At 54.9% G+C, this 27,282-nt stretch overlaps 2 protein-coding genes across 4 annotated transcripts; one reads left to right on the top strand and one right to left on the bottom strand.

The window, feature by feature from the left end:
- The first annotated feature begins 224 nt into the window (after positions 1-224).
- On the top strand, positions 225-3,856 carry LOC104371776 (aryl-hydrocarbon-interacting protein-like 1). The gene is made up of 6 exons (XM_009977294.2): positions 225-325; positions 1,055-1,234; positions 1,440-1,628; positions 1,705-1,881; positions 2,012-2,153; positions 2,664-3,856. The coding sequence occupies exons 1-6, from the start codon at positions 230-232 to the stop codon at positions 3,854-3,856; spliced, it is 1,977 nt and encodes a 658-aa protein (XP_009975596.2). The 5' UTR covers positions 225-229.
- A 3,196-nt stretch (positions 3,857-7,052) lies between these two features.
- Positions 7,053-26,719, bottom strand: DRP2 (dystrophin related protein 2). 3 transcript variants are annotated; one of them, XM_086619440.1, is made up of 23 exons: positions 26,612-26,719; positions 21,938-22,071; positions 20,977-21,133; positions 19,696-19,816; positions 18,872-19,140; positions 18,246-18,392; positions 17,645-17,723; positions 16,373-16,433; positions 15,913-15,974; positions 15,567-15,641; positions 13,331-13,532; positions 13,045-13,130; positions 12,188-12,345; positions 11,883-12,049; positions 11,458-11,569; positions 10,931-11,067; positions 10,576-10,641; positions 9,710-9,775; positions 9,269-9,412; positions 8,363-8,600; positions 8,099-8,219; positions 7,857-7,943; positions 7,053-7,072 (listed from the first exon to the last, which is right to left on the bottom strand). In XM_086619440.1, the coding sequence occupies exons 1-23, from the start codon at positions 26,717-26,719 to the stop codon at positions 7,053-7,055; spliced, it is 2,817 nt and encodes a 938-aa protein (XP_086475566.1). The 3 variants fall into 3 exon arrangements, with proteins under 3 accessions (XP_086475566.1, XP_086475564.1, XP_009975574.2); XM_086619438.1 differs by lacking the exon at positions 7,053-7,072 and having other exon boundaries at positions 7,807-7,943; positions 9,269-9,436; XM_009977272.2 differs by lacking the exon at positions 7,053-7,072 and having other exon boundaries at positions 7,807-7,943.
- Between the last annotated feature and the right edge of the window lie 563 nt (positions 26,720-27,282).

The raw sequence follows: 27,282 nt of genomic DNA, 5'->3' as shown, positions 1-27,282 counted from the left end.
GCGGCAGGACGCCACTCTCACAACCCAAAGGGCAGGGGAAGGGGAGGTTTCCAAGCTCTGCCCGCAGCACAGAAAGCAAAAGGCCAGTGGCAGCCTGGGTGATGATATATGTGTCCAGATAGTCAAGAAATGGAGATACTCTGAAGAAGACATAGGGCTCGGGGAAGGGCTGGAGCACGCCTGTGAACATGTGCCTGTGACCAGCTCTTGGGGACCAGCAGGAGTAGCCATGGAGGAAACCTACCTGCTGAATGTGGAAGGGGTCAAAAAGAAGATTCTGCATGGAGGCCAAGGGGAGCTGCCAAAGTTGCAGGATGGGAGCAAGGTAAGTTGTTTTGCTTGTTAGCCCAGAGCCCTAGGAGAGGGGAGAGGGTCCAGCACTGCCATCCCTGCCCATGGCAGATTCCCTGCTCACAAGCCACGCTCCAGGTCTGTGGGATGGGGAAGTGCTGTCTCCAGGAGATCCCTTGCAAGTGGGATGCAGGCAGGGCTGTTTTGGGCACAGGCAGCCACATTGCTCTCACAGTGATGGCTGACATTGGCTACTGCCTTCACCTTGCACTGGTGCTGTTACCTACCTCCTTCTGTCCTGGGGCCATTGGAGCTCAGCGGCCACAAGGGGTTGCTGGAAATTTGCCTTTCCTGGTGTGTGTCAAGCAGAAGTGAGGGGTGCCAACAGGGAGGTCTTGGGGGTTTCCGAGACTTCTCAGCCCGTGGATGTGGGCAGACCAGTGTGCATTCTGCCAGGTCCTGGTGAATGCTGTGGGAGCACTCTCTGCACTGTGTTATAAAGGGGGATCCAAAGAGAACAGCAAGATACGGCACCGGTGGGCGTTAAGACACTCCACCATCTGCTTGTTGTCTAAGACAAGTGGGTAGGAGGCATAATCTCCTACTGCAGTTGGAGAGCAGCCAATCAAACCAGCACCTTACTGGGACCAGGCTTGGGCCCACATCCTGGCCCTGTGGCAGAGGGATTCGGGGCTGACAAGGGGATGGAGGGTCCTCATTGCAGTGTCTAGCCTGGCTCAACACGAAGTTTTCTCTGGGGCAGATCACGTTCCACTTCCAGACACTGAAGGATGACTTTGAGCGGACAGTGATCGACGACAGCCGGAAAGCTGGCATCCCCATGGAGATCATCGTGGGCAAGATGTTCAAGCTGGAGATCTGGGAGACGCTGCTCAGCTCCATGAGAGCTGGGGAGGTGGCAGAGTTCTGGTGTGATGCCATCGTGAGTGAGGGGCCCGCAGGAGCCCACTCTCCTTTCTACAGAGCCAGGGCCCAGCATCATGCACCCCAAAGATGCTCTGGGCCTGCCTGGTGCAAGCACAGGGGACACAGGTGTCACTTAGTCATGGCACTGGGGGACTTCCCCAGAGGAAGGGGGTTCAGGCTGGCCCCACGCAGCTGAGTGGGAGCATTCCCTCTCCTTGCAGCACACGGGCATGTACGCCCTGGTCTCTAGGGGCATGCGGAGGATTGCGGAGGGCCGGGACCCCCTGGAAGGGCAGAAGCACCGCTGTGGCATGGGCAACATGTTTGACTACCACAGCACGGGCTATGACGACCTGGATGAGTTGCAGCGGACACCACAGCCCCTCATCTTCATCATGGAGTTGTTCCGGGTAAGGGGGATGGTGGGGATGGCTGCCAGCATGGGAACGGTCAGGGCAGGCAACTCAGTTCACGCCACCCATGCAGGTGGAGGAGCCCTCGGCATACAAGCGTGACACCTGGGCCATGAGCAAGGAGGAGAAGCTGGCAGCAGTGCCTGTGCTGCACAGCGAGGGCAACCGCCTCGTCCTCCGCAAGGAGTTTGGCCAGGCGGCAGAAAAGTACCAGGAGGCTGTCATCTGCCTGAGGAACCTCCAGGCCAAGGTGAGCAGGACCCAGCCACCTCCTGTCATCCCTGCCTGGGTTTCCTCGGCAAAGCACTGCCCTGTGGGCCCTGGGTGCTGGGGAGGGGATAGCGACAGCTGTGAACCACCCGCTGTGGCTCCTTGGGCAGGAGAAACCGTGGGAGGATGGCTGGCTGAAGCTGGAGAGCCTGGTCACACCACTGGTGCTCAACTACTGCCAGTGCCAGCTGGAGCTGGGCGAGTACTACGAGGTGCTGGAGCACACGACAGAGCTCCTCCAGAAACACAACGGTACCTGTGCCCTGCATCCCACCCTTGCTGCTGCTGTTCCCGCGGCTCCCGGGGCCTCTGTCCTCTGGATCCCCCGTCCATGACAATGTTTATGTCACATCCCTCTGCCCGTGATGGTACCTATGTCATCTGGATCCCCATGTCCACTGCAGAACCTGTGCCCCAGGTCCCCCTGCCCTTGACAGTGCCCATGTCCCTGGTTTCCCTTGCCCACGATGGTACCTGCACCCTGCATCCTCTAGGTCCCTCTGCCCACGATGTTGTCCCACGTCATCCAGACTCCCTGCCCACCATGGTTCTCCTTGCCCATGATGGTCCCTGCACCCCATGTCCCATGGTGGTACGTGCATGGCCCAGGTGCCCCTGCCCATGATGGTACCCCTACCTACAAGTGTGTCCACCTATGATGGTACCTGTACTTCATGTCCCCTGCGTTCCCAGGGTCTCCAGCTCCTGTGGCTGGTGCCCTGAGCTGCAGGACCCCAGCTGGGGGCTCTCCTGTCCCAGCAGACAACGCCAAGGCCTATTTCAAACGGGCAAAGGCTCATGCTGCTGTCTGGAATGAGCGGGAGGCACGAGAGGACTTCCTGCGGGTGGCTCACCTTGACCCCTCCATGGCAGCTGCCGTCAAGAAGGAGCTGAAGCAGCTTGGGGAGAGGATGAGGAAGAAGCACATGGAGGATCGGAAGCGATACCAGGGGCTATTCCAGCCTCCTCAGGGGCTGCCGGCCAGCAAGGGGCAGGGGAGCGGGGAGGTGGGGGACGGGGTGATGCTGCAGGAAGAGGCACCTCAGGGTGAGATTGCGGTCCTGGAGACCCCTGGGCAGGGGGAGTGGAGTGCAGAGACTGAAGAAGCAGAACAACCAGGGGCTGACCAAGCAGAACAAGGGACTCCCAGGACTGGGTGTAAAGGGGCAGCACCAGGAGGAGCAGCAGCCCAGGGTCAGCCTGCGGGGGCAAAGGTGGAAGCGAGGAATGGGACAGGACTGGGGGAAGAAGCAGACCTGGGCACCTGTGGGGCAGAGCCAGAGAGCTGGGGAGCAGGGAGGGGGGCAGAGGAGGAAGATCAGAAGGAGGAGGAGGAGGAAGAAAAAGAAGAGGGGAAGAGTGAGGAGGGAGAGAAGGTAGAGGAGGAGAAAGTGGAGGAGGATGACGAGGAAGAGAGCCCAGCAGCAGAGATGAAAAAGCTGGCTGTAGGGCAATGTGGGGCAGCAGCAGGAACAGAGGCAGCAGAGCTCCGGCAGGGGCTGGAGCAGGGAGCCAGCGGGACAAAGGGAAGTGGAACAAGGAGTGTGGCCAGTGCTGAGCCAGGCAGAGCCCCAGAGCCAGGGTCCCTCACCAAAGGGCTGGGGCCAGCTGGGGGGCACTCAGAGCTCGGGGATGAACCATCTGGAGAGGTGCTGAGAGAGGGGAGCTGCAGGGAGCAGCAAGTAGGCAGCAGCCAAGGAAATTCTGGGGAAGGCACCGTCCTCCCAGACAGCACCCCTGGGACAGTGCTCCAGGCTGGGCACTCGGGGGCAGACGAGGAGCTGGGCAGAGGGGCAGAAGTACCCGCCTCCCCCGTACCAGCCAGGGAAGGAGGGGGGTGCAGCCACAGGGCAGTGCAGCGAGAGCAGAGAGCTCGAGGTGACAGCTCTGGGGCACAGCCAGCCCTGAGCAGGGCCGGCTCCCCCTGGCTGGGGGAAAGGCTGCTGGACCACTGATGAGGGGGCACAGCAGAGGCAGCAGGGCTGCTGTACCCCAAGAGGGAGGCCCAAGGGCTGGGGACGGGCCCTGCAGTGACACAAGAACAATGCTGTCCTCACCCTGCCCACTATGCAGTAGTGTCTGCTGCCTCCTTGCCCTGACTCATCGGCTCCAGTGCCTTTAGCTGGGCCCCACTGAACTTTGCTGGCTGAGAAATAAAAGCTCTTCCCTGGCACCATGTGCTGGATGTGTTTCTGGTCGTGATTGGTTTCCCTGATCGCAGCCCATGCCTCCTGCCTTGCCCTGGAGCCTGAGGCAGAGGGATGGGGCTGGGGCATTCTGCTCTACCGTTGAGAGGGGGAGTTAAAGAGGCTGCATTTCACCCCCATTTAAGCTCCTTAATCTCTCGTGTGAGAGCTGTCCCCGTGTTTCCCTGCAGCAGCACCGTGTTAAGCCTTTGCCCAACACTGCCAGCGCTTCCAGGCAGGGTCCTACAAGTCTCAGTCCTGGGCAGGCTTCACCATCAGCCAAGGCTGGGCTGCACCCTATGTAATGGGGAGGGCCTGAGAGCCCCCAGGCTTGCCCTGGGCTAGTCTTCAGCTGAACCCCTCGCTGTGCCATAGAGACATGAGGCACATGGGCAGCACTTGGGGCAGAGGAACCTAGACACCTCTGGGCAATTGAGACCTAATGGGGCTCCAGGGAGAAGGCACAGAGGGAGAGGATTGCTTGCTCAGCATCCCTCTGCTGCCTACATCCTTCCTGGAGCTGAAGGGTTTCCTACAGCAGAAGTTCCTGGGTGAGGAAGAGGGACTGTTCTCATACAGCCTCTATCTCAGCCCGCTGCGTGGCCCTGAGCAGACCTTGCTGGAAGAGGGTGAAGAAGATGGTCATGGGGAGTTGCACTCGTGTCTTGACTGCCCGAGGCCCCTGCTCACACCTTCTGCTCTGCCTCGAATGGTGTGGACAGTCAGGGTGACACGGGAGATGGGGACATCCATGTCCCAGAAGCCTTACAGGAGCAGTGCCAGGATGGCACGGTGCCAGAAGCTGCCCTAGCTCAGCTGAGATGCACAGATAGAAGAGCCAGAGCACTGATCAGGGTCTCAGTATAAATACAAATTTATTCTCTTTCCAGAGCAGAGATGGTGTGAAGCGTCAAGGACAGCAGCACCACAGTACATGGTTACCAAAGCATTAGCCAGCCTGCTCCCCTCCCTGCCACATCCTGGCTCCCCAATGCAGCCTGAGCACACAGCCTGGCTGCCACTGCTCCCTGCACCTGGCACCAGGGCCTACAGCTGTGCCCTTTTCCTGTCTTTTCCTTCCTCCAGCTACCCCCAGGCTGGATAACTCCCAGCCTCATCCACAGGCCTAAACCTCGCTCCTCCCCATGCTCCCCCCATCCTGTCACTGGGATAACAGAGGGGGCAAATGGGTCTTGGAGGATGGCATGTGGTCCCTCACCACAGTCAAACAAGTAGCCTGCCACACAGCATGCTTACAGCCAGCCTAACACCAATGCCACTGCTACTGCACTCCTGCCACTTGCCTGGGTGCTAGAGGGGCTGGCAAGGACAGCACCCTGCATCGCTGCCAGCGGACGCTGCAGCACCAGACCCCGAACACCAGGCTGTAAGGCTCATGCCACCAAATCCCTGATGTGGGCACGGCTTCACACCTCTGCCCACACACCAAAGCTGAGCACACAGCCCTGTGCTGCTTTGGTCCGAATCTCCCTGAACAGCTCACCACCGCGTCCTATCCCAGCCAGCAACAACAGCTCCATCCCTGTCCTTGCAGTAAGCCCTGTTTCGGGCAGGATGCTTCACACCAGCCTACAACCCTGCTCGTGCCCTTGCCCTGCTCCAAGGGCTCAGGCATCTCGTCCCTCTGCAGCCTGTGGCCCCAGAGCACCAGGGCCATCGCAGCCTCCACAGCGTCTGACTCTACCTCTTTCTCGACATAACACAGCATGAGCCAGCCTGAGGGAGCCTTCAGGACCATGAGCCACCATCACCAAGCCACCCTGCCAGCTTGCAGAACAGCCTCCTCCACTGCCCACCTGGACTCGTCTGCTTCCAACAAGTGTCTCCAGCCCCTCAGCCCACCTCAAATCGAGGGGACAGCAGTAGGGCAGCTGCTCCTTGTGGGGGCACCAATACGCTCCTGCATCATAGTTCAACATCCTGGTGGCCTCAGGGCTGGAACTATGGCTGGAGAAACCCTTCCCTGCAGCACTGTGGGGATGGGCGGCTGCAGGAGCTGAGGCTTCCCTGGGATGGAGCTGGGTGCTGGCAGGGCAGGCTCTCTGTGCCACAGCAAAGGCAGAGCTCCCCACAAAACCAGGCAGGACAGATTATCGGCTGCTGGTCTGGCCCTCTGCTGAGCTCTCCTCACAGCAGCCCTGCTCCAAGGCAGCACCAGCAACAGGGAAGGTGCTGGTCCCCATGGGAGCAGATGTTGGGCTGGACTGAAAGTGAAGGACAGCTGCACTTACAGTATTAGAATTTAATGGAGTCCATGAGAGTATTTAAGTACAGAATATATATATATAATATAAATAGAAATATAAGCAAATTAAAAGATAAGGCTCTGTTATAAAGACCCTCTCAAGATAAGGCTATGAGCTGGGCTGATGCTCTAACATGGACTCATCCCTATTCCATAAACCTTGCAGACTCTCCTGACTAGATGGTATGTGCCTGGCTGGCTGCGGAGCCCTGGGTGGCAGAGAGAGTTCAATTCATAAGGCTGGTAGCTGGATGCTGTTAGAAAGAGTTCTTTTAAAAACCGGGTGGCTCCAGGAGTGTTTTGGTGCCCGTAAACCTGGAGGCCCTGGGCACAGCTGAAGAGGAGCAGGATGCTGTGCTCTGCATCCCCCGAGGGCTGCCGTCAAAGGCAGCAGCAGCCTGCAAGCACTGGGGGAGCCAGGCAGCTTTCACAGCTTCAGTTATTTCTTCTGCACCTTTCCAACCAAGCTTGGACAAGGTGGTCGAGTGACCAAGCCAGCCTCCTGGGGAGCCCACAGTCCTGCTCCTGCACGATCTATGTTCCCCTGAGATCTTCTGGAGTTGGCAAGCATCCTGCACAACTGGCTTGGAAGGAGTCTGTGCGAGGTCTGCCACAGCAAAGGGAGCATGGCAGGGAGAGAAGAGGGGAAAAAAGCAGCCAGGTAGCTGGTTAGGAAAAGCCTCTGGCTGACAGGAGGTGTTACATAAGGGAGGTCATACCTGAAAGAGAAATAGAGACGTCAGGAAAATAGGACCTGGAGCCACCTGGTTAGAACGGGGCAGCTGCAGAGCCAGGAGGATCCAGCTCAGGGATGGCAGAAAGTGGGCAAGGGTCTGTGTGGGCAGAGAAGTAAGCTCTCCTCCACCTCGTGTTAGTGCTGGCACCAAGCAATATCTCCCCCAGCATGCACGTGGGCAGCATGGGCAAGGGACTGAGTGCTGCTGCTGGGCTGGAGCACAGAGGGGCCGCAGAAAGACCAACACCAAAACCCACTGGGCGAGTGGAGCACCATCCACACACACACCCCCAAGTTCCGATCCCTGCCGGAAAAAGCCGTCCACAAGCAGTGAGGAGAGCTCGCACCATTCCTTCCATCTCTCCTGGAGAGAGGTCTGGACAGGGATGAAGCAAAAAGGTGGCTCAAGGTGATCGCTGCAAACTCGATGTTGGCAGGTCTGTCCATCTTCGCAGTGAGGAGCCCCGGAGTGTGGGGTCCCGAGCCGGGCAGGAGGCTGCCTTGCAGCTCGTCTTGGGAAATCTAGTTGGTCCGTACTCTTGGCAGCTCTGATCTCCTCTCCTTGCAGGTGTGAAACCTCTGCCCCATCCTCTCTGTGCCCAGGCCACGCACCAGTCCCAGCAGCACTGTGGCAGCATAGCTCTTGGCTGTAGGCACTGGGGGGGATTGGCCGTTGCAGGGAAGCTGGGATCAGGGCAGGGCTCTGTGGGGAAAACCTCATCTCAGGGAGCAGTAAGAGGCCAAAGAGGGGGATTTCACTCGAGTACCTCGAGAGTTGGGGAAGGCGCTCCGCAGCTTCCCCATGATGTCTTCCAGGCACATGCTGACTTCCTGGGTTTTGGCGTCCACCTCATCTGCAGTGGGAAAGAGGGCAGGGAGAGGTGAGCAGTCTCTCTGGACATCTCCCTCACTGGCCAGCATCTCTGCAGGACGACAGGGCACAGGCAGCTTCCTGCAGCAATGAACCAAGGGAGCAGAGCCGAGACCTCAGCTCAACTCCAATCCTCACCTGCAGCTTCAGTGTCAGGGGTGTTGTGCTCTTTCTCCTTTGCCTGGCTGCCTTCAGACTGATGTGGAGATGAAGCCAAGGAAGAGGCTGCTGAACCATTGCCATCTGACTCTGTCGGAGGCTGGAGAGAGAAGAGGGGTTGTCACAGCCCTCTGTCCTTGTCCTCCCCCCATTCTGACTGTCCCTTTCTGCTACTGCCCCATCTCTGTTATGGCAAAGCCCACCCCAAGGATGAGCTTCCCCAGATCCTTACTCTGCAAGTACCTGTAGTAGTAGCTCCCTCAGCCGGTGCAACTGAGACTCCAGCTGCTTGTTATGATCCTCCAGGATCTGCATGCGGGTCTCCAGGCGACTCTTGTGCTGCCGGAGGATTCGTGCTTCTGCCAGGAGCTCATCGTTACGTGGGTCTTGCACTGATTCAGGGGAGCCTGTAGCCAAGGTTGGAGACTCCACTGCCTCATCATGCTGCCATTTCAAACGTTTCAGCTCTCCCTGGAGGATCCTGCAAGATAGCCTAGGTCAGCATCACTGCTCTCCTTTCTAGAGACTGCTGGAAACACTCAATAGCTGTGCACTGGGGATGGCCCATGACTCAGAGGCAAAGCACCCTTGGAGGCTTTGCCACATGTGAAGCTTGAGGACCAGCATGCTCCTGGACTTCGTCCCTGCAGGGGTGGCCTGCCTGCAGCTCTACCCTACTGGGGCAGTTTACAAAAAGACATGTAACTGCTTCCCAAGAGGCTGAGAACAAGGGGAGGGAAAGCATCACCTCTTCCTGAGCTGATCTGCCCTGCCTAGAGCCTCACCTCATGTGGTCCAGAGCAACACCACCACTGTTTGCAAGGGGCTCAGGGCCAAGAGAGACAGCAGTGCCCTGGGCTCACTTCAATCAGTTTGGCGTTCAGGAGGGGAACACGTTCTGGAGATGAGGGCAGGAACACTTTGAGTAACAGAGTTTTCTCCCTTCCATGGAGAACACATCCTCACTGAGTGCTTCCATGAAGGTTTTAGGGCTCAGCCTAGACACCCTCCAAACCAGCCTACTCAGTTCCTCTGAACCCCACCTCCAGCCCCAACAGCTATACCCTATCACTCTGACCTTTGCCAGGTTTCTCCAGCCCCTTCCCCTGAGGCTATAAGCCCCACTTTCAGAATTGCCCATTCTCCTACCTGTTTTCATCTTCTAAGTGGGCCAGGATTTGCTCCAGCTCTCCCCTGTCATCCATGTTGAGGATTCCCGGAACCTGCTGGCTGCCCCCAGGCTCTCTGTCAGTGATGGGGCTGGAATGGCGCAGCAGATACTGGTCCTCATCCCTGTTGCAGCAGGTGGAGAAACACCTTAGCGAGGAACATCAGTCTGGTGGGATTTGTGTGCCCTTGGGGAAGGACAGCCTGGAGGGAGGTGGTTTTGTATGGGAGCTTGTTTTGGCTGCTCCGGGTCTAGAGCTCAGAAGTGGCTCAGCAGCTCTGGGTAGCTGGGGGTGCCCAAGAGTCTCAGACTCAAAGGAGCTGGGAAGGAGAGTGTTTCTATGCCCTGGCTAGGCAGGGATGGAGACACAGGAGCCCTGACTTAGCAGGAGGTGAGGAGGAGGGAAAGGAGGCAGAACTCACAGGCTATCATCAGGGGACAGGCTGTCATTGAAGAAGGAACAGTTCTGGCTTTCCATCTGTGCAAGCCTGGAGGAAGGAGAAACAGGTTGAGATATGGTCAGAGACACCCTGAATGTCTGCTCAATGCACCCTACTTACGGCAGTCCCTGCAAGTTCCCTCTCTGGCAGGGTCTCCCTGCACCAGTCTGCCTCTCTTTACAGGCTCTAGAGAGTTTTGCCTTTTTAGAAAGCAGAAGACACTGCTGCTCTGGGGTGACAGTCCCTAGAATGGAGGGCTGCTGCCATGCAGCTGGCTCAGCCCTCCTCTCACATAAGCAAAAGAGGTGAAAGCGTACCAGCTCCACCTTAGGGCCTGAGCTACTGACTCCCTGTGCTCCTCCAGTTCCCACTCTGCCTGGACCCATGGTGAGGGTAGAGACATTACAAACCACAAGGCAGCAGCAATGGGAAGCATGCAAGCAGCACTGGTGAGTGCACTGGCAGAGAGCAAGACATTGAGGGATCTGCCTGCTGAGAATCCAACCAGCAGCTCATATTGGGATGAGCAGGAGGGTACATGGAGGCTGCTTCTTCACTAAGACATCTGCTGTCAAATGTATGGTGTTTGCTGCCAATTTGTGTGGCATCAGTCACCTCCCAGGCAGGAGCAAAGTGATGCAGGCAGGTTTGCCTGGCCCCACAGCTGCCTCTTTCAAATTGCACTGCACCCTGAGCCACTGCAGCCAGCCTCTGCCTGCCAGGCAGCATCCTGGATGGCATGGAGGGGGCTGCAGGCAGCAGGAGCTCACCATGAGTCTGCCCCGAAACCCCTTCACACCCACTGGAGTCATGCTCCGTGCCCTGGTGTGACAGCAGTGCTCAGATACCTGCTGGCAAAGTGCTCGATCCGGGAGTGGGTGTCGGCGTGTGGTAACATCGGGGAGGAGGCTGGTCTGGAAGAGATGCACACTGGTCAGCAAGGCTTGGCAGTCCTCACTCAAAGCTAGGGCTTAGAGAGGCTGCCCTGGTCTCAACTGGGCTGGGAAGAGCCAGGGACAGGTGGGAGAGGGAGACTGAAATCTCTGCTCCTCCCAGAACTAGGTACCATATCACCCCCAGAGCAAGTGCCCATTCCAGCCCTCCCACAGGATCCCTGTCTTGAAGCTGAGATGCTGCTGCCATCTGTGGAGCCCACATATCAGGCAGGGTTGAAAGGCACAGCCCAGGGCCCAGCCAACTCACGTCTCGGAGAAGTCAGCCTCGAGTACGGACTGGACAGGCAGGTAACCTCTCTGCGGGTGCTTGCTGAAGTACTGCTTGGTCCGAAACTTGTTCTTCAGCGTTGTGGCAAAGTCTCTCATGTTCTCACTGGATGTGGTCTGCAGAGACACAAACATTACCAAGGTGCTGCTTAATGAAAAATGCGGGGCCACAGGTCAGCAGCCACAGCAGAGAAGACCCTTCAAGGCTGGGCACAAGCTCCATGTGGGAAGAGGCAGACACAACTGAGAAAGTGAGGAGGGCACACAGCAGATCTGCCAGCCTGTCATGGGGCCTAACATGGCTGGGCATCAGTGCATGCCATGCACCCTGCTCACCACGAGCCCCAGAATAGCAGTGACACAGGCAACCTCCAGCGTGTGGAGAGGAACAAAAACACACAAGACATTAACTTCTGGGGCTGTATCAGCCTAAGAATCACAAGGCTGCTGCCATCAATGAGGATGTGTTCTCAGCCAAGACCCTCCCAGCCCAGCCCAGTTCTGTACCGGAGTATAGTACTCCATGATGGGGTAGTGCAGCTTGCTGCCCTTGCTGGCTCGTCCGGTGAGGAAGCAAGTCTGGCAGATATCCACATTGAACTGCTTCAGGCTCCGATACCTGGGAAGATCACGAGGCCATATGGAGGCAGTGAGAGTCAGCAAAAGTGCATCATTTTGAAGCCCAAGGAGAGCTCAGCAGGAGATAGAAGTGGTCTGTGTTTCTCTTGCACCCCACTGAACCCACAGTGCTGATGGCTGAACGCCTCAGAAAAGCATCCTGCTCCTTCCCCTCTGCTGGCACCTTGTCTGATCTGCCTGAAACACTGCTGCTGCAGAGCTCTAGGTTTCCCCAACAGCATAGAGCAAATTCAGCTCCCTCCTGCAGGACACCCCCACCCTTGGGGGCCAAGGTCCCGTATCATAACCCCTACCTGAAGCCTTTGATGGGGCACTGCCGGCAAACGGAGCACTTGGTTTGGTGCTTCACCTGCTCAGCCATGGTCACCCGGTGCAGCACTGCCAGCCACACCATGGACTGTGGCTCCAGGTTGGCCCACTCCAGGAACTGGGACGCCTCAATGGCAGGCTTCCCATTGCTCTGGGGAGGGGAGAAGAAAGGGCTGCTCAGAGCTGGGACCTGGCTGTGATGGGGTGAAACGTCCTTGCCACCTCCAGAAGCCTCTCCCTGGCACAGCTGCTGCCAAGGGCACAGCACAGGCCACAGCCCCCGACTCACAAAGCGGAAGCAGCTGCGGATGCTGGGCTCCACATTGCTGCCCCCGAACGCCGCCACCTCCCCCAGCTGGCGCGGAACCTGGATGGCCTCATGGAGCAGAATGCCAAGGTGCCGCGGGTCACAGAGTCCCCCAGCGTTTGCCACTTGGCTGAACAGATCTGCCAGAAGGAAGGACACACAGCCCAGTTAGAGACACAGCTGACACACTAGGAAGAATGCAGGCACAGGGGAGCACTGTGCAGATCAGACCAGAGGCCCCATTGCCTGTCTTCATCAGGGAGCTCAAATAAGAGGGAAAAACTGAGCTGTGATTAAACAACCTTTACCAGTATCCTTACAGCTCCCAATAACCAGGAGTTGAGTCTTCTTGAGACAGAGGTTACATATATCACTTTAAGAGCCACAGCTGGCCTGTCCACTATGCATCTGCCCAATCAATCCCTTTATTTAACCCTTTGGTGCTCCCTATGCTAACCCCTCCACAGTATCCCATGGCAGAAAGTACCATGGTTAAATCACAGCGAGAAAAGGGGCTTCCTTTAATTTGTCTGAAACCTACTTCCCAGCCATGCACCCCAAGTTTTTTTCCTTCTAGGAAGCACTGAATAACTGCTGCCTGTTTGCCTTCTCGGCGCTGTTTCTTAAAGCGCCATACAAGCAAGATCACCACAGCACCAGTCTGAAAAAACGCCTCCTAGTTTAGGCAACGTAGGCTTGGGGAGGGAGAGGTGACAATGCAAGCAGATTAGCCTCTGCTCTTTCTGGGCAAAGAAATGCTACGCCAGGAAATAAAAGCACTCCCACTTTCCCCAGGTTACTCCACACCAGGCAGGGAGGGAGGTAGATGTGAGACTCACACTGGAACTTCTCCTTGACCTCTGTCCCACACAGACATGCAATGCCAGTCTTGAAGGAGAGAGCCCTCATCTTCCCGCTGCGGCCACTGCAAGGCGATATATTGCACAAGTTTGCAAATGTTTGGAAGATTTTTTATGCGGGGGGTCAGCAAGGCAAGCCCGTGCCAGGCAGCCCCCTCGCTAGCAGCCAGGGCCTTTTTGCAGCACTGCCGACTGGAAGAGCAGCATGGTTTACTTCCAAGCATGGCAGCCTCTCAGCTCAGAGGGACACTGAAGGGGCCGGTACCTGTCAAAGACATTCAGCAGCCAGTTGAGGCTCATGTCCACACAGAGTGGCACATTCACCAGGATGCCCCGCTCCTCCTCCAGCCTCTCGTAGAGGGCAGTCAGGCAGTGTATGACCTCCACCACATCCATTGCCCGGTCGCTGGGCTGCAGATCATGCTCATTGAAGATTTCCAAGGCCGTGGTCAGGGTCACCATGTCCACTGAGCAGAAAGCACAGGTGGAAGGATCAGAGGCAAAGAGGAAAATGGGAGAGGTGAGAACCAAGAGGAAGGAGACGCAGCCCTGCCCTGGGGCAGTCTCAGCTGCACTGTGGTGGGGAAGATGCTGGCAGGATGGGCAACAACTCCTAGAATTGCTCTCTCGCCCGTAAGCCCATTCCAAAATACCCACGTCTCTACCTATAGTTAACTTGAGCCATCATTCTGTGTGACCTTCCTTCCCTGTTGCTGTGGCCAGCCATGGCCACAAAAACACTAGCCATGAAAGGCTCTGCGTGGAGCTGCAGGTGCCCAGAGCCAGTCTCTGCACATGCTGGGTCCCTGTGGGGCTGGTGTGGGGAGGTAAGGGGGCACAGAGCCACACAGACCCTACAAACAGCTGCCGAGAGGTGGAGCAGTCCCGTCTCCAGCTCTGACCAGCAGTGAGTGTCGAGGCACAGACCCAAACCAGGGCTAAGACAGTGTGAGCTACCCTGGCTACCCTGCTTTCAGATTTCTATGGCTGCAGGTTTTATGTGTTACTGTGTTTATCAGCCAGTAATCTTCCTTTCCTGAAAGTCTTTTCATTTCTGAGACCATTTATGTTCTCAGTGCCTGGAGGCTCGTATGCCATTTCCACACTGTACCTTCACTCTGTGGAAAAGTCCCCCCTTCTCCTGTCAAAGCTGCTGACAGCTGCACCAACTCACATGCCCTGTCGTCGTGAGGACTGTCACTTGCCCTCACGTCCACACCACCCATAACTGCATATGACTCTGACATGTCCCACACTGCCTCTTTTCTACATGGCCACTCACTCCACCAAACCTCTCATCGTAGGGAAGCTGCCTTGGCAGCCCCCTTGCCCTCCTCAAGGAGGTCTTGAATAAGAAGTACTTATTCATGTTCTTCCATGTCATTTTTGGGCTGGGAAGAAGGAGCCAGTGCAGCACATGAGATGCAAGAGCCGGGCAACCAAAGATGCACAAGCAGCACACGGAAGGGTTCTGCTTTGCTCTCTGCCCTTTTCCTCATCATGCCTGGTGTTTCTGTGGCTGCTGCTGCATGGACATCTTTGCAGGGCGGTGAAAGCTAGCTGCTGCTCTGCCTCATTTGCACTACATCAGCCCTGAATGTCCCTGGGTATGGGACAGCCTGGTCACTGCAGTGTCACGAAACTACTCTGCAGCCAGGGTTCAACCCCGCTGAGTACCAAATCTCCTCTCAACCTCACTCATTGCCTTCTTCCAGGCCTTTCACAAGACTGCAAGGAGCACAGGTCTGCCATGGATCCCACTGCCACCTGGCTGTATCTCCTCCCCATCATCAATGATTAATTCAGGAGGAGGTTTTCCCTCATCGTGCCGCTGTTTAATTTTGACAGGGCCTTAGGCAAGAGGACTTGCCAAAAGCTCTCCAGCAGCCAAGAATGCTGCATATATCAGATTCTCATCTGCCTGCTCACTGACTCCCCCAACTCCTCGGCAGTTTCCAAGAAGCAGCTGCCTTATGGAGAGCCATGCATCATGTTGAACTCCTATCTCATCATATTCGCCTGGCTGTTAATCCTTGGTTTAACTGGAGTTAGTTTTACCAACAGTGTAGAAGTCAGGCTTATTTGCTCCCTTCCTTCTTTTTATGTAGTGGAGACCCCTCTTCCCCTGCCAGCGAGGCTGGTTTCTGCTCTCAGTTACATCCACGGCTTCTCCAGGCTCTCTTGGAGCTCCTGGATGAGTCCCTGCCTGATCCCACAGCTTTGTAACTCTGAGCTGGACCACTTTGTTCTCAAATACCTTTGACTAACACCTGCCCTTGAGGCATTTCCACTCTTAAGCCTGCAAAGAAAGGTGCTGACACAGACATTTGACTGGTGGGTTTCCTCAGCTTTCCAGCCACAGGCTCATTTTCCTAGTGCTTCTCGCCTCAGCTACCAGTTTCTGGTGGGCTCCTGCCTTTGATGTGCTGATAAAAGCTTGTGCTAGTTTAATGCCTTTATCGATGGAAAACCAGCAGGAGGGAAATACTTCCCATACTCACATCTCAAGGCTTTTTGCACCCGTCGTAGTTTCATAGCTGTCCGATATGCTGAGAACTTGATGTTGTTCAAATCCGCTGCAATAACACAGGAAAAGAATAGAACCACAGCTCAACATCCTTATCTCCAGGGCAGGAAGCAGCAGTGGCAGTTCTGACACCAGCCCGACCAGCAGAATAAGAGTGTGTGCAGGAGGAGGAGGGGCAGAACCTGGCAGGGGGTCGCACCCCATTGCTTTGGGGGGCCCTGTGCCACACAGGAGAGCAGGTGGGGTGGGGGATCTGACATAGTACCTCACGCTGCGAAAAGGCGGATGCTACTCAAATGATTTTGTGGCAGCCTCCTTACCCAGCGTCTGGTACAACTCTGTCATCTTCGGGTGGTCCCAGCATGTCGTCTGGGCCTGGTGGCTGGAAGGAAAATAGAAGGAAACCAAGAGTCAAGACGGGAATTAAGCAGCTGCCATCAGAGACTAAAAAAAGGACCTGGTCAGCCCTGGGAGTGAGTCCCCCAGTCAGTGCCTGCAAATGCTGGGGGTGCTGCACTCCAGCAAGCACATTCCCCAGCCACAGCAGCATGGAGATGCCCCCACACACCTTCCAGCCAGCCATGAGGCTTTTCCCTGCCCTCATTTTGGGCATCTCAGCGGGCAGGGAAAGCCTGACTTTGCCAGGTTGGGCATAACACACTTCGCTGGAGGTCAGTGCTCAGACCAGTCCTCTCACTGCCCCCCACTCCTAATTGGCCCCCAATTCCTGTTCCCCCTGGTCCAAAGAAGATAACAGGCTGCAGTTGGGAGCACACTCACTTGATGTAGTATGGCACTTTGTTGGGGGAAATGGCTCTCTCCCAGGGGACCTGGACAGAGGCTGAAAGGAGAAAGACACAGATGTCAGATCAAGACCAAATGCTCCTTTAGGTTGATGCTGTTTCTGGTGGGACTGTGCCAGCAGGTCGGTGCCTCTGAAGAGGCTGTGCCTTCCCAAATCCGCAGCTGGGCCTGTTGGAGCAGGCAAGTGGATGCTGCCTGTAAGAGAGGAACAAGACTACTGGTCTTGTCAGAGGCATCTTGCCTCTCTTGAGACAGGGGCTCTGAACCCAGCTGAGCTCAGAACTCAGGAAGAGACACTTTCTGATGCTTTTGATGATGCCCAAGGCAACACTATGGTCACCAGTGGGCAGAGCTCATAGCAGCTGGGATTTGGGCACACACACAGCACTGCGTATTATAGCCAGGCTCGGACACCTACAGCATCTGCTGTTCCCATGACTCATGTTCTCTGTGCCAGCTGCAGTATCTGGGGAAGATGAGAACGAGAACGCATCCCATACCAGTTACCTGCCACCCTGTTTGTTATCTAGAGGAAAAAAGCCCTTTTACAACCCTCAGCTATTTTCCCCTGTCACAGAGAGCTTATCAATTCCAGCAACTGGAAAAGTCACTCTTCCTTTCAGATAGGAGGACATGGTGTGCAGAGGAACACAGGCCAACAAACCCCACTGACATCTGGAGACCCTGCAGGGCTCAGCACTTCTAAGAAGGGACTCCAGACTCTGGAGGACAACATGCTGCCCATCCTTTGCAAGTCTGAGAGCCGTCAGCCAGCAGCAGCTCAGCTCTGTAGGAACAGCATCCTTCTGCCTCACCACGTGAATGAAAACCTCCTTAATGCACGCATTTTTGGCCTCTGAATGACTAACATGGGATATACAGGACTGCCTTTTTCTGCCATCTGTCATCCTGCCCACTCAGTCTCTGAGGCTGGCACAGTCCCAGTATCATCTGGGAGGTGCTGCTGTGAGTGTCACAGCTCTGCGCTCTGAAGAGGAACCACACTCATATCCCAGTCTTGGTCCCATGAGGTGAGGTGGCACAACGCTAACTTTGGGAGATGCCTCCTGCTCTGATTCCCGTGCACCAGGCACTGACCTGGGCCCTCTTCTAGCTGCGTTCATGGCTCTAGGGGCTCTGGGCTCAGCAACAGGATTGTGCACCCCTTTCTCCTGTGCCACAGCCCATGCTAAGCCACTCTGCAGAGGCAGCCTCATGGTAGGAAGCCAGAATGATCCGCTCACGTACAGGAGAGGAAGTGCTGGGATCCTGGTCCGAAGTCCCGGTGGGCATCTTGGAGCTGCTTCAGGCGTTCATTTATGGAGGCCTGGAGAATGGGACAGAAAAATTAAATGGCAGCGCATCAGGCATTTCAGATTGAAGCCCCATTCAGAAAGGCTTGTGGATGGACACAGACATGCCTCAGCACACAGGTCCTCTTCCTTCCTCACTGGCCTTGCTATTTTCATTCCCCGGTCTGCTCAACCCTCTACACCTCCTCCCACAGACTGAGGCAGCACAGGCCATATCTCCAGCTCACCTGTATCCATATTTTCACAGACATCAACAAAGCCACAACTGGTACGGATCCTGCCATCAGGTCCCGATTCTCCTCAGACAGCATCCTTTGTTCCCTTCCATTGTCTTTTCCTGCCTAAGACCTCTACAGATTTACCAGCCACTTTCCTCACACTGAACTGATGCTCCCCTCCTCCAGGAATACCAGCTATACTATCCCTGCTATGCCAAGCCTTACTTTATTGTCCCTGAAGCTCAGCAGTGACAGCCCTTCCCCAGTGTCCTCCCACCTGTAGTTTATTTGCAGTGCTTAGTCCTGACTTCTTCCCACCTGCAGCTGCTTCCAGCGCATGTTGATCTGCTCCAGGGTACGGGAGTTCTCCATGGACAGGTGGACATCAGAGATGGCAAGCTGGTGTGCAAGATCATTGACTACTTTCACCCCATCCTTCATGGGGGAGAGCTCCTCTTTGAACAGCTGGAGTCCCGTGCCGGGGGAACAGGCACAGGCAGGAGAAGAAGGAAAAGAAGTACATGAGTGGTCAGGATTTGGATCTGATTCCTTCCCTAGAAGCTAGGGTGGGCTAACGGCTGGCAAGACACTGCTGACTAACCTTCCCACAGGGTACCTTAGAGGTGAAAAAAAAGAACAAAACAAACCAGCCAGGCTGGAGATTACTCAAATCTCCTGAGAAGTGGGACATGGACAACGGCTCATCTATGCTGAGCCATGACAAGGTGTAAAGTCTGCGCCATGACAAGGTGCTCAGGACACCGTGGGCCAAATCCACTTTTACAAAACTAGGAGACTGTTGGAGAGAGGACTTGGCCCCTGAGACCTCAAGTAACAAGGCTGCATTGGACTGAGCAGTCAAGAGAAGTAGCACTGCCCTCCTGGGAAGCAGCATCTGATCACCTCTGGGGTCAAGGCTGGAGCCTTCTCAGACCCAGAAGTACCTTGGTTGACTGGATGTGCTCTGGCAAGGAGTCAATGAAGAGGTCCCCAATGGGTTCCCAGGTTTCGCGCACACTTTCAGCCTGGTCCAGTGTCATGCTGAGCTCTTCCATGGCCCCTTTAATCTCTAGCAGCTGTTCCAGTGTCCGTTCAATGTGACGGTGCTGGTCCACACACCGGGCTGTGAGCTTCTCCCACAGCTCACTGGCCACGTTTGCCTGCTTCCAGACAAATCGGCTGATGTTTTGGATCCGGTGCCGTGGAGAGACATCTGTGAAGGCAAAGCAGAAGGGGAACAGAAAGTAAAAATGAGAGTTCAGCCCAGAAGAGAGTGGGCGAGAGATGGAGGGAGGGCAGAGAAAAAGGAAATAAAATAAATCTAGGGAAAATTGGAAAAAAGGAGGGAAACCAAGTGATAATGGTGCAGATGATCTCTGCACCAGCTCTGCTAGGTATCCAGCCTGCCCACAGACCTCTGTCTGCTCTCTGTCTGTTTCTTCTCACAGGCAGAAGCCCTGCTGTCCTTTAAAAACCTACCCCAGAGGACATCTGATGCTATCTCATGAGGAGCAACTTGTCATGGGCTGCACCAGCAGCCTCTGCCTTTACCCAGGACAGAAGCATCGCCCTACTCCAGTCTGACCTTTGTCCAAAGGACTGGAAACAGCCTGGTGCATGATGGCACAAGGCAGAGCACTGACGTGTTGCTTTGTGCCACACCGACCACCTCCAACCATCCCCTCCGGTCAACTCCATCCTCTCCGGTCCAGCCCTGGAAGAGCTGTGCTGTGCTATGTGGGAAAAAGGAAAGGGGAGCTCCACAGACCTTTGCTTTCTGAAGTTGGTTCTTCTAATTCCTCAAATGGATGCTGGGAAAGGAAAGCCTGTGCTGACTCCAGTACAGAGTAAATGTATGGTCCCCGAGACTTCACCTCTTCCATGAAAGCCTGGAGAGGAGAGCACAGAGATGAAACTGCAGGCTGAGCTGAAGAATCATGCACCTGCTGCCCCCTCGCCAAGGGCTGCAGTGATTTACTCATTCCAGGGCCCAAATCTCACTGGAGACATAGAGAGAAGTTAACAGAGAAATATTTTTGCAGTTCGGGGAAGGAATGACCACCTGCAAGAAGATGGCTCCTGCAAAGGTCTGGACTGCAGCTTTGCTGGTGGGGGGAGGTGGAACGGCAAGCCCAGAAGAGTGTGTTGAGCCACGGCTGTGCAAAAGAAACTGGTTTGTTGATGATGCTTTCACAGGCACTGCTTGGTGACACTCCTCACTCATGCAGTGAGAGCATGGTCATGCAAACAGTCTTTCCAGCAGCTGTTAGGCAACAGGTCCAGCTGCTGAAGGAGCAACGAAGGGAACAGCAGGATGCCCCAAAGCAGCACATCTGCCAGGTCAGACTTCAGAGGCAGGATGGTTTAGGATGACCTCTCCTCCCCTCCAACTGCAGCCCCCCACTGGTGCTATCTGCTGAATCGGCTATTTCTGCACCAGGGAAGTGGCTAGCTTCAGCAAGGATGAGCAACAGTGACAGTAAGCAACAGTTTTGCTTTCAAAGTGAAAACAACTAAAGCCCAACAGCCACTGGCAATGAGAAGGAAAAGCTTTGATCAGGGAAGCGAGAAACTCTGATCTGTCTGGGTTTAACTCAGCTTCAGATATGGGGATAATGTGCTACTGCAGGAATCATGTCCCTACCACTGAGTTGCCTTTAGACCAACCCACCTCCTCAGGCCCTGGGTTCCCAAAAGCAGAGGCCAGCGAGAGACAATTCCCTCTGTTGCAGAGGCAGGACGTAAGGAGGAAACTAGGAGAGAAGTGATGGGGCCCACTACCAGCTGCAGTACCTGCAGGTGACTTGAGACTATAATGCAGATTTATTGTCTAAAACCAGATGGGCTTCACCTGTCATGTGCCATGGGTAGTTGCTACAGGATTGGGGCTCTGCCCTTCCACGAGAAGCAGAGATGGAGACGGGCAAGGACTGGTGCATTCAGGCTGTGGGCATGGGCAGTGACACAAGGCAGGGGTTCCAGGCAGGGCTGCCCACCTGCAGCTCATCTTAGCAGTGAACGGCAGCCGGGGAGGTGTGAGGGAACGTACCGCATGCGTCTCCTTTTCCTGCTGCACCAGGAGGACATCACCCCGTAGAGGCAACTGTGCTGAGAGCTCCTCATCCTTCTGTCCAAGCCAGTCTATGATTTCCTGGAGAGGCACCTGCAGCTTCCCACTGTGGTCAGAAAAAGCCTCTAGCCGAGCCCTGGCAGGAGAGCAAGGACAGCAGGATGGTGGTCAGACAGAAGAGGAGCAGGTTGCCCAGGGAGGGGAGGCACAGCACTGAGGCTGGGGTGGTGAGCGCTGGGCACCCACAGGACCCACCAGTGACTGGCAGCACACCTCAGCATGCACTGTGCATGATGTTCCATCAGCACAGACACCGTGGAGGTGTGGGGAAGCACAGAGGCATTGGGGAAAGGAAACTCTGAGGCTATTCATCACCCTGGAGCCCAGAGCAGAGACACTCCGCATTTGCCTGTGGGTTGGGGCTGTGCTTTGGCTAGCACAGGGGCTTGGCTTAAGATTTACATGACTGGGCAGCTTTCAGGAGCCTTGCAGTAGGGCAGGAAACAATTAACATGCCCCAGTTATCATCATGTCATGCTGGCTGTGGAGCTGCAGCCTCTGACAGTCTGGAAGGTGTGTTCCTCCCGCGCAGTGGAGAAGGCTCCCAGTGAAGGGACAAGTGCAGACGCAGTGGTGGAAAGGCCATGGGGCAGAAAGATACAAGCTGCAGAGACAGCAGCAACAGAGGATGGACAAAGCAGCAGAAAGCAAGCAGGAGTGAAGAAGGGCAGGGAGAGGAGGATGGGATGGGTGGAAATGGAGGGAATGCTTTTCAGCACAGGGAGAAAGAGTCAGAGGTCTGTGGACAATAGGGGAAAATGAGCCAGTGTCACCATGAATTCATGTGGCTCATGAAGCAAACAAGTTAAAAAACCTCCTGACAAGGCACGGCTAGAAATCCAGGCCAGCCCCAGAGCTTGCTCCAGGCAGGGACTCTTACCGAAGGCTGTGGGATTTCTTTTTGATCTCGTTCCAGCAAAGATTCATCTCCAGAGGGGCCTGGGTCCTGGCGGCACTGCTCGGAGCCTGGGGGGTTACACACGAAGGTCCTGCACCATCCTGCAAGACTTCAACCTGGGCAGAAACAGAACCATGCTGCATCCAGAGATCGCTGCCCAGTGCTTATGGCACTTGCTTGGAGATACCTACATCCCTCTGTCCTGACCCTGCCTAGCTTTTCAACTTTCAAGGGACTGCCTTTCTCCCGGAGAGGTCTGTTAGCAGCTCCAGGGAAGCTCGTGGTCATGCCTGGAGGAAGGATGCAGTGCCAGCTCCAGTGAGCAAATGTTGAAGGAAAGGCTTACTGCACACCTCCTCTTCTGCAGGTTCTCTGTGCTCCTCAGTTATCCAGCAACGAACTTATTTCACTGCTAGGTATTAAAATCAGAGCTGGCCCTTGTGTGTTACAGTCCCTGCAGGGCTAATGGTCATTTCTTTCCATGCCATACAGGGCTGCTGTGCTTCAAGAAGAGGTGAGCACCATGGGTCCTGTTGTTCCTAGGGGCCATGGGGACCTGCAAACCTCCTTTATGCCATCCCCAGTACTGGGAGTTGCCACCTGCTCCTCTACAGAAGCACAAGGATATTCCCTGACTGCACAGCAAATCTGAGATGCTCCTTCTTCTCCACAGATACTGCTTCTCCTCTGCACCTCTCCACAATGAGCTGTGGTAGGAAGGATGCTCTGAGAAGCCATGGAGCAGATGACAGCAAATCCTAACCCAGCCACGTGAAGGAAGCACACTTTACACTGCGCTACTCAGTCTGGAAAATAGGATACTGATCCCCCGGACAACAAATCCTCCATGAATGAGGGAAGGCATCCTCTCATAAGCCTTTAAGCACTCTATCCTGCTCCTGCTCATGATGGCAGCAAAGACATCATCGCACTTGCTGGTGACAGTAACACACACCAGTAGGACTGGTAGCTCTCACATAGGACTCAGTGAGTGAGATTTCCTCTCTGAAAAACAGTTTGTTGTGCAAAACACAAGGATACATTGCATTTCCACACGTGAGACATTGATGCACTTTGTTGGGGAAATGGCAGTATTTTGATCTAATGCTACTCTAGTATCAAACTTCATTTGTGATAATTATCACCAGGTGATTAATCATCCATAATTAACTGCATTAGCACTTTCTAAACAGCACATAACAACAGCCACTCCTTTGCCAGAGAAGGGCAGCTGCCTCTGGGGTAAAGCAGCAGCTCTTCCAAGGGAAACGTGCAGATACTTGTCACTTGTCCTATCCAAGGGCTCCCAGAGGTATCCAGCGGACAGATCCAGCCAAGCCAAGGAGAACAGGCAGAAGGAAGCCACCAGACAAGGAATTTCACCACACAGCTAAAACAACACTCCACCCCCACCAGCTCTCACAAAGAAATCAAATGATCGCTGAGACTGGTGCTAAGTTTGCTTCCTATATAAACAAGTAACACCAGGTTGTTCTCTGCCTCCCCACCCCCCCACTCCAGGAGCATCAAGAAAACAGAGAAAACCATCACAGGGTTCACAGGAATCTTGAGGCCAAGAATAATAAAATACTTAAGATAAAACTGCTGCTTACCTGTAGAAAAATCAATACTCTGCATATGCACATCCTCATGACACTGAAGTAGGTTAGCCCCGCAGTACTGCCAGGGAAAAATCCAGCCCTCCCCTCTATCCCAGGGGATACCAAAGGAGGGGATCAGCTCTACCTGGGTGAAAGTGTAACTGCAGCACAGCTCTGCAGACAACACAGTCCTCCCAGCTCTGCAGACAACACAGCCCTCCCAGCTCTGCAGACAACACAGCCCACCAAGCCTGCAACACACAGACCGTGTCCAGTAGATGAGCCTGTAGCAGTGGCCACGCAGGGGCCAGGTGTTGAACATCTGCTCCCCTAGGACAAAACCCCTGCAAGCCAGCAGAGGGAAAAAGCAGTGCTTTCCCTCTGAGCATTCCCTAAACATCCCTTCCTCAGAGGCCCAGCAGCAGCAGCCTGGATCCGAATTCCCCCTCCACCCTTGAACAGCTTTATTTTCACGCGCAGAACACTCACACAGGCTCTGGCGAGCGCATCTACCTATGCTTAGCCACAGATCTGCCGCGGGGCCGCTCAGCTTCGCTGGAGGAGCAGGCATTGCCTCCCATCTCTCCGGGTGCTGCCAGGCAGCACCCGTCAAGGAAGCAGGCAAGTGCTGTGTGCTTAGCAGAGCAGGGCTGCTCTGAGACCTGACCCCGAAGGAATCTGGAGGGGGGCGGCAGTGCCTCCCAGCCAGCCTCAATCCCAGCTTTGTCCGCTGGCATTCCAGTGGCCTCCAACCTGCCTTAACCCCAGTGGTGCCATTGTGACTGCCCGCAAAGCACAAAGAGGGGCAGAGATTTGCACACTGCAGGGCACCCCAGTGTGGGAAGTCACCTTGTGAGAAGTTGACCATGTGCAGAGGGATTGCTCCAGGCACTGGGGAAGATCTATCTCTGCAAGGGCATGGCAAAGGTGATGGTGGGCTGGGATGGGGTGACCAGCAGAGATCATGCCCTCAGATGCTGGAGCACATGCAAGGCAGACAGGGGTGTTTGAGAGGGAAGAGATTTACCCAGGGAATGGTCCCAGCAAGTTTTGGTTACTTGGAAGGTAAATAGTCAGGTCCTTGAGACCTAACCCCCAAGAAGTCAAAGGTGCCCTCCTTGCCCTCAGCGTGGCCCAGCCCAGCACTGGGTGCCAGCACAGATGTTCCTGTCTGCTTGGCCTGGGTGCAAATAATTTGTTTTTGCCAAAAAGCTCTGAGCTGGCTCCTTGTGTCCCCTCCCGCCTCCTGCCACCCAGCATTGTTTCCATGCTCTCCTCCACCTACAGGGAAGGAATGAAAAGCTCCCTGTGTCTCTCTCTCTTCCCCTCCTTCCCTGTCTGAACATTTGACTGCTGCTCTCTCTCTCTCTGGGACCAGCACAGCCAGTCTCCTCTCCCCACCACCTCCCACACCCGACAGACGCAGGACCAGCTCCCAGACTGCAGACGGGGCTTCAGCAAGGCCAGGGCACAACTAAGGATAGGTTGTCTGCAGTCTGCCAGGAGCTTTCAGGACAAGAGAGGAAGGCTGTTTCCTTGGAGGCAACACCTACACCTGTGAGAAGGAGGGCACAGCAGACCCTTTGAACAAGGTGGTCTGTCATTAGCATTGCAGGAGCCAGGAGCCAGCTGGTTCATGGCACCCAACACACTGATGTCCACACAGCAGAAAGCCAGGCTCAGACAGGGACTGGGGAAAACCTGTGGTGGATATGACTTGAGCTGAGGATGTATGCATCCTCCCCGTGAGTCTTGCAGATACAATGTTGGTGCATCCCACAGGGCGTCCTGCTCCAACTCCCTTTCCTTCTCCCAGCAAATCCCACAGGGCTCTGACACCTCGAAGAGGCTTGGACTGCTCAGGCAGCTCAGAAGGGCATTTGCCTGCTCATCCTTTTCTATCCCTCTCCCTCCTTGCTTCATCTGCTGGGCCATTCTTTAACCACCCATGCACTGGCCTGGTAGTAGCTACCTAACAGCCACTGCAGGGCCAATAAGCCCTGACTCAGCTATCAAGAGCCTGCCCCAGCTGCAAGCCTCATCCTTGCATGCTGGAGCCATTCCAGAAAGAGCTCTGCCATCCTCCTGCAGACTACAGCTCTCTGGGACAGGATGGGTCCAGGCTGATGGCTTGCCATGGCATGCAGGAGCCCAAGGCTCAGCCTTTGCTCTTCATGTTTGAAGCAGGATGAAAAAGAAAAAAGGCAGATGCAGGGACCTCATTCGTCCTGGGAATAACACTGCCAGTGCCCAAGGAATACTTTGGCACCGTCCATCAGTCTTCGCCAGGTGAAAAGTACTCTGGGGCCAACAGCTACAGGCAGCAAAGGGGAAGTCATGCTCTAGCAGAGCCGAGGCACCATTTCCCCAGCTTTGCTGTCGTGGGAGACTCAGGACCAGGTGCTAAACTAGCTTGTGACAGCTCAGTGCAGAGCACAGGCAGCTTTGCAGTTGCCAGCACACCTTTCTGTTCTTCTCCACTCTGCCCTGCCATTTACTTGGGGATCTCAGAGACCTTCACCTCTCTGTTCAGATTTGGTGAGACGCCTGGCCTGCCAACTCAGAGAGCCTGGTGGAAGGAGGAGGGAGACCAGCAGTGTGAGCACCCACTCTCTGTTTCTCAAGACAATCAGATTAGAAAGAGGTTAGACTCCTCCTCTGCCTTACGGTATTCACCAGGGGCTTATTTCCAAGCTCTTCTCTGCAACCAGGAAGGTTAGAAATCTACATTTTCAGCAAAAGCTGATGTTCTTCCAAGTTTCCAGGAAAAAAGTAAACTCAGCCAAATACACAAGAGCTGTTAACTGGGGCTTCTCTTTATTTTGAAAGAAGCTTGAAATCCAGCTCCGCAGGTTGCCTATTGCTCTGCTTTGGGAAACACTTTGCAGCCAAAATGCTCAAGGAGAGATAACATTGTCATTAAGTGCAAGCTGATGAGGAGCTGGAGCTAACAGCTTTCCCTGCTGCCAGGAACAGTGGTCCCAGTTTGCTCCACAGACATTTGCAACCACTGCAAAACACTGCCATGAGAAAGGCTCCCAGACCCAGCTCTTACCTGAGACAGTGGGTGGGCAGCGTTGCTGTGCTGTGCCTGGTCTGTTATGTGCCACTCAGGACATCGTGGGAGGACACAGGGCCATTCCTGCATCACCAGGGGCTGCATCAGAAACTGATGTTCATGGGGACGGAGACAACTCTGGGCACGAGCACCTGAAAGCAGTGTAAGAGTCCCTGGGTCAGCTTGCACCTCCTCAAGGAGCTGACCTGCTTCCCAGCTGCCTGACATGCTGTGTTTGTGAAGGCTGAAGACTAAAAGGATGCAGTTTTCTTTTTTATATATTTGTACTAATGTTGCAATCTTTTTCCATCTAAACGTCCTACTCTTTTTTGCATTTAGTTATACAATTTGCTGTAATGATGTCCTGTGTGAGTCCCACAGATTATGTTGCATTTTTTAAAAGGGTTGGGTGTCTTCAAGTACAGGAGATGCCCAAGATTTAAAGGAAGAGGGGAGAGAGGATCTCACTGTCATGACTACTTATGTTTAGAGATAATAGACATATCCCCATAACAGACAATATTTTCAAACATGTTATTTTTTCCTTTAATGTTCAGAAAAAATTGCCTAGAGCCTCAGTCCCCCATACACACATCTCACACTGTCTGCTACCTTTTTATGAGTTTTTACTCACTGAGTCATAAAATCATAGAATCATAGAATCATAG

This window comes from Tauraco erythrolophus, chromosome 13 (genome assembly GCF_009769465.1).
Source record: "Tauraco erythrolophus isolate bTauEry1 chromosome 13, bTauEry1.pri, whole genome shotgun sequence".
NCBI classification, from domain to species: domain Eukaryota; kingdom Metazoa; phylum Chordata; class Aves; order Musophagiformes; family Musophagidae; genus Tauraco; species Tauraco erythrolophus.
The sequence above is the reverse complement of the archived record's forward strand: the minus strand, read 5'-3'. Positions and strand labels throughout refer to the sequence as shown.

Coding starts and splice junctions, on each gene's coding strand:
- LOC104371776 (XM_009977294.2), top strand. CDS start 230: ATGGAGGAAACCTACCTGCTGAATGTGGAAGGGGTCAAAAAGAAGATT. Junction 326..1,054: donor AGTTGCAGGATGGGAGCAAG/GTAAGTTGTTTT, acceptor TCTCTGGGGCAG/ATCACGTTCCACTTCCAGAC. Junction 1,629..1,704: donor TCATCATGGAGTTGTTCCGG/GTAAGGGGGATG, acceptor CCACCCATGCAG/GTGGAGGAGCCCTCGGCATA.
- DRP2 (XM_086619438.1), bottom strand. CDS start 26,719: ATGCAGCCCCTGGTGATGCAGGAATGGCCCTGTGTCCTCCCACGATGT. Junction 11,068..11,457: donor TCATGGAGTACTATACTCCG/GTACAGAACTGG, acceptor GTGTCTCTGCAG/ACCACATCCAGTGAGAACAT. Junction 9,437..9,709: donor CTGTCCCCTGATGATAGCCT/GTGAGTTCTGCC, acceptor TTCCTCGCTAAG/GTGTTTCTCCACCTGCTGCA.